Source organism: Euwallacea fornicatus, chromosome 28 (genome assembly GCF_040115645.1).
Source record: "Euwallacea fornicatus isolate EFF26 chromosome 28, ASM4011564v1, whole genome shotgun sequence".
Lineage (NCBI taxonomy): Eukaryota > Metazoa > Arthropoda > Insecta > Coleoptera > Curculionidae > Euwallacea > Euwallacea fornicatus.
The window spans coordinates 2819838-2830696 of record NC_089568.1 but is presented as its reverse complement, the minus strand read 5'-3'; the positions used below and the strand labels follow the sequence as shown (position 1 = coordinate 2830696).

General features: G+C 33.3%; 2 protein-coding genes across 3 annotated transcripts; one reads left to right on the top strand and one right to left on the bottom strand.

Moving 5' to 3' along the window:
- The first annotated feature begins 939 nt into the window (after positions 1 to 939).
- Inos (Inositol-3-phosphate synthase) lies at positions 940 to 7352 on the top strand. 2 transcript variants are annotated; one of them, XM_066297339.1, is made up of 8 exons: positions 940 to 1112; positions 4098 to 4237; positions 4971 to 5143; positions 5199 to 5794; positions 5846 to 6003; positions 6066 to 6174; positions 6474 to 6712; positions 6766 to 7352. In XM_066297339.1, exons 2-8 carry the CDS (start codon positions 4130 to 4132, stop codon positions 6961 to 6963), a joined length of 1581 nt encoding a protein of 526 aa, XP_066153436.1. In that variant the 5' UTR covers positions 940 to 1112; positions 4098 to 4129; the 3' UTR covers positions 6964 to 7352. The 2 variants fall into 2 exon arrangements, with proteins under 2 accessions (XP_066153436.1, XP_066153437.1); XM_066297340.1 differs by lacking the exon at positions 940 to 1112 and adding an exon at positions 3172 to 3570.
- On the bottom strand, positions 7346 to 10812 carry LOC136347398 (SET domain-containing protein SmydA-8-like). Its single transcript, XM_066297338.1, has 7 exons — positions 10735 to 10812; positions 9743 to 9915; positions 9504 to 9688; positions 9129 to 9439; positions 8435 to 8644; positions 8127 to 8382; positions 7346 to 8074 (listed from the first exon to the last, which is right to left on the bottom strand). Exons 2-7 carry the CDS (start codon positions 9787 to 9789, stop codon positions 7431 to 7433), a joined length of 1653 nt encoding a protein of 550 aa, XP_066153435.1. The 5' UTR covers positions 9790 to 9915; positions 10735 to 10812; the 3' UTR covers positions 7346 to 7430.
- Between the last annotated feature and the right edge of the window lie 47 nt (positions 10813 to 10859).

The following is a 10859-nucleotide window of genomic DNA, read 5'->3' as shown; positions in this document are numbered from 1 at the left end:
TTAACAAAAATCTTAATTAAAAAAATCATTTAGAATTCCGGCATTAATGCGCAAATTTAACAAAATGTAGGAATGAATTGAACTGAAATTTAATATGAATAAAATAATATAGAGTTAATAGTTTATATTCCAGAATTATCGGAAAGTACTTCGTCGTCATGATTGAAGCTATGTCACTGATTTTAGTAAACCTCGCCGGAACCTTACCTCAATTTAATGAAAAAAAAAAAGATCTGAAGTGTACTAAATTAAATTTCAATATTATCAAAAAGTCTTGGAAAAAGTAAAATTTTGTACAATATGTTTTTTTTTTAATTCGTTGCATGTTTAACATCGGAAAATTGCTGATTTTAATACATTTTGAAGTTGGAAAATTGATCTAATTTCCTAATTGATGACCAAATTTTAAAGTAATCAGAATTAGACTCGGAAGGTTCTAAACGTTAAGTGAAATATCTTTCCTTTGATTTTATAAGGGCGCTAATCCGAGATACTCCGCTGACTTAACGAAAATTTAAGTTTAAAAAGGTCATGCAAAGTCCTGTAATTAATAAATAATAAATTGAACAAACATCAAATACTTATGAAATTTGATTTCAAAATAATCAAAAAGTATAAGAATTAAAATATCAAATCGGTTTTATTTGCTTTGCAACTTTGCAAAGAGACTCTGTTGGCTTTAACATACATATTTTGAAGGATATTTTAAAGGTAGAACATTTTTCTGCAATTTCAAAATTCACCGTCAAATTTTGAGGAATCTAATAGTTGACTGAAATGATTTTGAAAATTAATCAAAGATTTAGATTACTAACAACTCAATATCCTCTTTGATTTTTTGGATGTCTTCACATTTTGAAAGTAAGGTACGCCACTGACATTAGTAAATCGGGGGAGTGGGAGAGGGGAAAGTCATCCTTTGTGACCTTCAGGTAGATTCACAAATTAATAGCAATTAAATGTACTCTGTCATGTATTTTTAACTCGTTTATTTACATATATTTTAGCTTATTTTTGCATCAAGATTTCTAAAATACCGTTTGAAGGAAAAAAGAGCTTCTCGACGTTCAAACTAACGAAAAAAAATAACAGAGTTAAAGAGCTTTCATAGGGTAAGTTCGACTTTTTTCTTTGAAAGTAAACGGCTTTGTAACTGACCTTCAAACCTGTCTTGTTCTTCGCCAGTCGTCGTGTGGACGGATTATTATATTGTGTATTTAAGCTTCCCTTTAGGCTTCCAAAGAACATAAATTTATTTTATTATAAACATTCTTCAAATCTTGGAGAAATTCTAAGAAAATAACCAGACCGGAACTATAACTATAAAAAATTAATGAAAATAAACAGTATTCTTTCCTAAATAAATATTTTATCTATTGCTAAACGTACGGATTAAATTTGCCTTAAATGTAAAAAAATGGGTTTAAAGCATAACTTGAGTCCCCCATCGTCGCATTCATCGACCCTCCACGTTCACCCCAAATCCGAGGCCAGAGCGGGAATTTAACGCATTTCCAAGGGGGCGCATGGTTGCTACGAAATCAATACCCTACTCGTGGGCGCAGCCCTTAGTAGGGGTAAAACCGGATCGACCCCCCCGTGCAAAATACGTTAAAAATAGATAGAGAAATTTCTGGAGTTTTATTATATGGTTTAATTAAATCAAATTTAAACTTAAAACAGAAAGAAATTTTCAATTCCTGCTTACTTAAACCAAAAAAGGGCTGAGAACCCTTAAATTTTTACACGATTTGGAAAACGTTCCTGCCTAGACAATTTTGTCAAAATTTAATGTCCATCAAAAAGAACAATTGAGAAACACAATATTGCAATTTTACCAACTTAAGCGAAGCCACAAAATGTTTGCTACGCAAGATTTCTTTGTTCATCGAACCTTCAACTAGACCTTCTAAACATTTTACCTCTGATTAATAAACTTTTTTCATTAAATCGGGGGACCATAATTGTTTTCATTTTTTAAACATCTCGCAGCATTGCATGCTCAAACAACTATACAATTTTGTCAAATTGTGACGCTAATCAAACCGATAAGTAGAAATACCACATCCTCTTCATCTATATTGATAGTGATACACAATGATGTAAAATGTCTGATTTAAACTCAGTAAGAAATTTTGAATATAAAAGATATTTTGTGGGCTTAACGGGCCACAAATTAGGTTTTTTAAATATCGCAGTTAATCAGAAATAAATTTGAGTATAACAAATAAAACACTAAAAATATTCATTACCTATAAGGTATCTCTGAATAGAATGCCGTAAGTTCAGTCATGTATTCTAGTTTCCAAAATATGACAAACACTTCATAAAAACATATATCGGAAGACGCTTCATTTTTGATATACGTATGTATATGGTATGAAACATTGGTTCTTGAGGATGATTTTGTATTAATATTTTCGAAACGTTTCGAGATAAATTAATGAAATTTTGTACTTTATTATAACTCATTGTGTTTTTTTTTTTGAGTCTCTAAAAAGAAATTTTCGCATTTTTTCAGAGGCGTTTAATACAGAAGAATAGCACTTAAAAAGTACTTAAGCTTTCTTGTACATAACTTTATTGCTGATTTTATAGGAAAAATATCACATTTGAAGATTTTAACATAAAAAATAGTCTTGTTGAAAGTCGAAAACCAAAAGTTAGGGAAATAGACATCACATTTAAATCTGTTTTTTCATTCTTTTTCTTTAACAATAATTGTAATTGAACATTATTTAAGTAACAACCAAAAACCATCAGACTTTTCAATTAATGTTGTGAATGTGAACGGAAATAAAAAAAATATTGTTTGTGTCATTGAAAGACCATCTGGATTTTAAACCTGATATTTATTTACTAAAACATCGCATCCATCGATTTGTGAAATCTAAATTTTTTCAAAAACTCTTGGAGATCTTGACTTTCAGCAATAGTACCTTTTTTATGTAAAAATTTCAAAATTTAATGTTTTTTCTAGAAAGTAATCAATAAAGTTAAGTGCATAAAAGTTTAGGTACTTTTTAAGCACTACCTCAAAATATATTATCCGCCTCTGGAAAAATGTGACAATTTCACCATAGACAGCACAAAAAATTATACGAAAGTAAAAAATTCATAAATTCATCCCAAAACGTTTTGAAAATATTACTGAAAAATCATCCTCAGAAACCAATATTAATGAAAACATTAATTTAATATTTTCTTTATATATTCTCAAATTCTATTATTTTATACAAAACTTCTTGATTTACTTGTAATATACTTACCATACCACATAACTACCTACATCTACATGAAAATATGTGTACATTGATTCGGCAAAATAGACACGTTTATTACATCCTTATACAGAATTCTTCAGAATAGCATAGACCAATCATTCCTGCTGGCGGAAGCCGTAAACTGCAGGATGTTCAGATGTCAGTGCATGTTGCTCTAAGCTACTTTCGACAGAACGTTGTACCGACGTCTACAGTAAATAAGCAGTCTGCTTACCCTAAATTAGATATTAAATTGAAAATAAGCAGTATATTTATTTTGTAAACCGGTTTGAAAATCCTGCTATTGGTAAGTTTCGATTTGAAGTAGATTATTTATAAGAGAGGTGTAATAACCTGATATATTTATTGATTTGTATCTGATGATGTTAAAGGATGTTCATGTAGCATTTCAGTTTTTTTCTGCATTTTTGTTTAATAGCTGTACTTAATGTAGCTGTATTAGAGCAGTGACAAAAAATATTAAAGCTATTACCAAACAAACTTGATAAATAAAATAATCCACTGCATTAATTGAATTATAATATTATGAATAGCACCAGCGGTATTTTTTTAAAAATAAATCGGTTCTTATCATAAGCCATTTTGTGGCACCCTCTGCACAAAAAATTATTATGTGTATAAGATATTAAAATAAAATCGTATGATAATCGTTCACACACATTCCAATTCCCAGAATGTAGTATAGGTATATGCATATAGACATACTTTACCCAATGGCTTATTACCCAGACATAGATTACTATTGGATTTTATTAAACTATTTCATATATGTATTAGTAAACAATTGGTCTGTGATAGTTTCCTATTTTTCAGTTGCTTGGTAACTTTATAAACCGCAAGGTAACATGGAACTGACTGTTAATAGCCCTAATGTAAAATACTCTGATAAATACATTGAGGCTAAGTATAATTATCAGTACACGCATGCAGAGAAGAATGGAGATGAAATTGTGGTAAGTAAGATTATTAATTTAATGAAATAATCAATGATTATACTTATTAGATTCATAGTTTTGTTGATAGTTTGGTGAATGTTTTGTGCTCTGTTCTTGCTCTATATTAATTTTACTTTATGAATAGAGAAATTAATACAGACATTAGTGAACTCTGAATCAAATGTCATATTATGAATTGAATTGTAATTAAACTATGAATAATCAATTGTAAACAGAATCTTATTATAAACAATGATTAATAAAATTAGCTTACCGATAATTATCTTGATAAACTGGTGAATCGATATAATGTAGTCTATTTTCACCAATTAATGTTTCTGATGTGTAGTTCGGGAATAGAAGAATTTCCCTCTTTGATAAAATTGGAAAAAAAAATCATAAAATTTTCTCTTAATTACAGGGTTTTGTCTCTCTAGTGTAGATATTCTTTGTTTTTAAATTTTATAAGGTTGAGATAATTTTTAAGTCATTTGCTTTGTTGATTATCTTCAGTTTTTGTTTGAAAATACATATCCCAATACACTATAGGTCATACACCACTACATTATTATTATTATTATTTTCGCACAGGAAACATAGCTTATTGCCTCTCGTTGCTGAGAAAATCAATATATGTATCTTCTAAAGCGGCATTGTCACGGCATGCAATTCAACCATTCAGATAAAACGATATTTATCGGAAAATGTATTAATATCTTTATAACTAGAATTAGTGTTATGTTTCTCTTAGGCCACCAACATAACGGAAATTCTCACTTTCCGCACAGAGCGAAAAGTCCCCAAACTAGGCGTCATGCTGGTGGGTTGGGGAGGCAATAATGGAGCTACTTTCACAGCTTCCGTAGTAGCAAATCGCTTATGCCTATCTTGGAATACTAAAAGAGGTCCCCAGAAAGCCAATTGGTAAAAAAGTACAAATATTTTAGACCCTCGACCCTATCGAATTTTTTTGATGCAGGTACGGTTCAGTTACTCAAGCGTCAACAGTCCGCTTATCAGAAGACGTACATATTCCTCTCTCACACATCCTCCCCTCAGTAAACCCTAACGATTTGGTCATTGATGGTTGGGACATCAGCTCCAAGAACTTAGCAAAAGCCATGGAGAGGTCTCAAGTGCTCGATTATAATTTACAGCAGCAGTTGATACCTCATTTGGAGAAGTTTAAGCCTCGAGCTGCAATTTTTGAAGAGGATTATGTAGCTGCTAACCAGAAATCCAGAGCTGACAATATAATCATTGGAACCAAGCTTCAGAAAGTTAAAAAAATCATGGATGATATTGAAGACTTCAAAAACACTTCCAAAGTTGAGAAAGTCATTGTTTTGTGGACTGCAAACACTGAAAGGTTTAGCAGTGTTTTAGAAGGGATTAACGACACTGCAGAAAATCTGAAGGCGGCCATTAAAAAGAACCATGAAGAAATTTCTCCTTCTACACTCTATGCCTATGCAGCGATCTCTATGGGATGCACCTTCATCAATGGCTCACCACAGAATACCTTTGTGCCGGGATTAGTCAAGTATGCAGTGGAAAAAGGGGTTTTCATAGCGGGTAAATTTTTGGGAGAGCATTGAGAAGAAGATATTTAATGGAATATTTTAGGGGACGATTTCAAATCTGGTCAAACCAAATTAAAAAGTGTTTTAGTAGACTTTTTGGTCAGTGCCGGAATTAAGCCAGTAAGCATAGTCAGCTACAACCATCTTGGAAACAATGACGGGAAAAATCTGAGTGCACCTGCGCAATTCAGGTCCAAAGAGGTATTACCTATTTAAGAAAATTAGAATTTATTTTATTTAAAGTTTTTTAAACTAAATTTCAGATTTCAAAGAGCAACGTCGTTGATGATATGGTGGCCGCTAATCACATTCTCTATGATGAGAAGGAAAAACCTGATCATGTTGTGGTCATTAAATACGTTCCATACGTGGGTAAGTCTCTTTTGTTTGTTTGAGCCCTATGACATTACCGTGCGGCTTTAAATTGTTCTCTTTGTTAACTTTTTCACAAACTTATATTTTTTATTCAAAAATAGCATTAAATACGATAGAAATACTATCTTTTAACATTTTTTTATTTTTCTAAATGTTAGTTGCGTCACTTGTAGAACACAATGGTCGATGAAAAAAATTAAAATATATGTCAGGTGACATCTCAAATTAAAGGTCTTTCAAAATTACATTAAATAGTGTAATTTAAAGTTGCACGGTATAATGTATTGGTTGTTTAGGCGACTCAAAGCGAGCCATGGACGAATACACGTCAGAGTTGATGATGGGTGGGACGAACACCATAGTGATACACAATACTTGTGAAGACTCTTTATTGGCAACTCCACTGATATTAGATTTGGTGATTTTGGCCGAGTTGTTTTCGAGAATTGAAGTTAAAGGGCAGGGGTTGAATGAAGAATACACAAAATTGCATCCAGTGATGTCGGTTTTGAGCTATTTGTGCAAGGCACCTTTAGTGCGTCTATCAAGAAGGTAATTTTCTGGGGTCTCACAAAAAATTTTTTTTAGGTTCCAAATGGCACTCCGGTAGTTAATGCCCTGTTCAGGCAAAGAACCTGCATTGAGAACATCTTGAAAGCTTGCGTCGGGCTTCCTCCGTGTAATAATATGATGTTGGAACACAAAATTCCCTTCCTCATGCCCGAAGATTCGTACGAAGGACCGAAAGCCAAAAAAGCCAAATTTCCAATGGATATTAATTTGTGAATTTAAGTTCTACCTCGTTAAGAATGCTGGCAAAGCGGCAATGTGAATTCCTTCTGAACAGAATTTGTACCGTAGAGGGAATAATGTTGCAGAATTTTAAGTTGGAGGTTGCAGCGCAGTAAAGTGAAATAAATTCGATTTTTTTTTCTATAAAATTTTGTTTGGGAAGCAATAATACTTTTAATCAATCGATTTTTTAAAATTAGAAATTTAACTATTTTTGTACAAAAAAATCAAATTTTGAACATTTTTGGCTTGAAATTTCAAAAAATTTCTTTTAAGAGGTTTTTAACACGAGTTTAAGGAAACAGTGACAACCATTTCAGAACTCGACTTTGAGACATCCGTACAGGCGCAATTCATGGAAAAATAAACTAATAAGTATTTTATTTATGTTGTATGTAAAAGAAGTTTATCAATGTTATATATTTCAGTTTATTTTGTACCTAAATGCTACTGCTCATCAATCATTTCTTTCCTTTCTTCTTTTTATTTCCCTTTTTACTGCCGATATTTGGAGTTATCAAGTTTTCGATCAAAATTTTATTCTCCTCCTCGTCCTTTTTATTTGCTCTACTCTCCGCTTTCTCTTTTAGCCTCCTCACTACCTCATCCTTCTTACCATCAACCTCCGTCTTACTGGTACTATGCAACAAATCTTTTTCAATATTTCTAATAGAGTTACGCAACATCTTCAGCTCATGCAAAGCTATCTGTGCCATCCGCCCTTCAGGACTTTTTGGTGGTTCGTAAAGCAAAAACTTGACAGCCTCCTTCAAGATTGTTTCTGCGGTTTGAAGCTCTTTCACCAACTTTTCTTCACTGATTTCTTGGTCTCTGTATTGTTTATGAGAGATGTCTGCCAAGGCCGATTGCAATTCGTACATAGTCAGTGCCCTAATTCTAGATATTCCCGGATCCAACTTGGTGAGCACCGATAGTAATCGGCCGCAAAGGTCGATTTTCCTGTTTAAATTTGTTTTGGAGTGTGGCAGCTTTGAATAATGGTTCACCATCGTTTGCTTCAACTGTAGAAGGAGATAGTGATTGGGATGGAAAGTTAGCATGAGTTTTTTGAAGAGGTTTTCCATTTGTTTGATATCTGTTGAATCTGGAAAGGAACATTAGAATAGAAATTAGTTATAGAATGATAACATAGATACCTAGGTCATCAATTCTCCTTCTGGCCTCATCAATAGCTAAATTGATAAGGAAGTCTTTGAAGCACAGCTTACATTCGGAACACTGCCAAATTCTAAAACCTTTTTCCATTTCCACCCTTCTCAAAAAGCCCTTTCTGCACTTGTGGCAAACCAGAGAACTCAGCTCTGTCCCCAGCTCTGTAGGGTCCCTGCATCTGTCGCAGTCGCACTCAAAATATTTGCCCTCGAGCAGGTGTTCTTGCCTCTCTTTGTTGCCCTATTACATTTTAATGTGTAATATAGGTATAATTTTTAGTATAGATACCCACAAGTAAAACGTCCGAATAATTAGTCAAAATGGGTTGGTACTGCTTAATGTCCACTTTGGCATATATGCTCATAACGAAATTATCATCTACAGATATATGGGTGTTGGATATGCAACTATGGGCAATCATAGCCACTGTGGGATAAAGGGCTCTAAGACATTGTCTTTCTGGGTTGATGATGGGGTCGTCTGCATTGTTAGGAGGGCGGACCTAAAACAAAATTGTATTAGCTATCAAAGGACTCCTTGAAACAAAACTTCGTCACTGCATGTGGACAGCATTTCAATGTAATGATATCGGGGTAAATTAAATTTTTACCTTTAAATATTTTTAACTGCTGATCTCCTTTGATGAACATAACTATGTTAATAATAATGCTACTTAATCATTAAATATTGATCGTTGGCGATGTAAACACAGCTAATATTTAAGTATCTCAAGGTAAGTGTAGGCAACACTACACACTTACTTCAAGTTGGAACATAGTACCATCGCTAGTCGCAGTTATTGGATAGGTTTATCTCGGAGACTTTCATAATGCTATCTATATATAAAACTAAGTATATTGTTTTAAAACACTTTATACTCACTTTATTCAAGATTAAGCCAAGGAACACTGATTGCATAACCCCTCAGTAACACCTTACAGTTTTTTAAATTGAGACTATGATAAAACCATTCAAAATTTATTTACCTCAAAAGAATTAACGTCCAAAATACCACAAATCCTCTGAACCAGCTCCTCTTTCACATCCCTTTCACTCAGCAGATTAGTCTCCTTCAGGATCTCCTCTACAGACAATTTATGTCTCCTCCAAATTGCCGTGTCCCTCCTCTTCTCCAAATGAGGTTCCAAGCTGAGGATTTTTTCATAAAGCTCGGGATCGTAAATGCCGAGTAAAATGCAGCGCAATGGGAATATGACTGAAGGGTTCTCTGCCAAAATTTGCCCTTTCATTTTTTGGGTTTTAAGGGCGAGGCACTCTTCCTCCGGATGGTATTTCCCTGTATAATCCAGTGTAATGTTGTATAGCATTTTAGCATACTTACGTAAAATGTTCTAAAATACCTTTGCAATCATCAACACACATTAGAGCTGTGTTACACTGTTCACAAAATGAGCACATGAGCAAATTTATGGGTTTAAAGCACTTGAAACAGCGGGCAGGGCCATTGAGTTGTGGCCCTATGAGAGCTGGACTTTCTTTCAGGATCAGTTCCCCGGACTTCAGGTGCTTATTTGCGCTCATATAACTAATGAAAACTCACTGAAATAACTTGTCGGTGATTTCACAAAGTAAATCTTACCGGCCCAAAACATCGTTTCGTAAGATTATGTAGGTTTTGCTGGTCATATTGTATTTATCATCGATCAGTTGTCTATTCGCATATAAGTTACTTATTTGAAATACACGATTATATTTAACTTCAGAAGCATTGTGCTAGTTTAGTGGCAGACTGGATTAAAAATAGACCAGAGTCTGGAAAAGTAGTGTTTGATGTACTAAGGTGCATGCGACTGAAATTCAGCTTTGCTCCCACCTATAAGCAGTTAACTCTGGAGAAAAAAATCGTATAATATTCAGGGTGTTCTATACTAAAAAGTACAGTTTTACTGTTTCAAACAGAGAAAATGGATTAAAACATTTTTAAAATATGATCTCAGAAAAACTTAAATGTCTCAAGAACTGATCAAGATAAGTCGAAAAAAGTGTATTAAGAAATTGTAATTGATGTGTTCTTAATAGTTAACAATATACAGAGTCGACACTAAAAGATATGAGTATAAGAGTTCCTATACAGAAAGAGAAAAATGTATTAATTATCACGAACATCAAATTTCATAAATTAATTGATCTGTATAAATAATTCATGAAAACTTAAATTTTTTGATAACCGATAAAGATAGTTATAGGAAAATTAATTAAAGAATTATTCGTCGCCATTGGTAGGATCATAAGTTTAAAAAATATACATAGTGTCCTATGCAAAAAAAAAACGGGGTACTACTTTTTCAAGAGTATCGTGAAAAAATTTCCCTTAAAGCATGGTGAAAACATGTTTTAAAGAAACAATTAAGAGATATGATCATAAGGAGTTCTGTAGGTCAATTAATCTAATTGAATGGCAAATGCAAACAATGCCTAATATAAAGGATACTCAATAAGAAAAATTAAATTTTTAGCCTTTCAAACACCTAAGCCCAAATTAAATAATTCCTCGTTTAACATCACCACAGCCTCCCCTATTGATCTCCCAAGACACGGTCGGCCCTGTACAACCGATCATGGTCACTTTACCATATACGTGTGACGTCATGGTCATTCGTGATGGTCAACCATGATGGGCTACACGGAAACGACCGATTGTAGGCGAAGGTGACTATGGCGCCGAAATTCGAAACAATTCACCGATTGGTTCATTT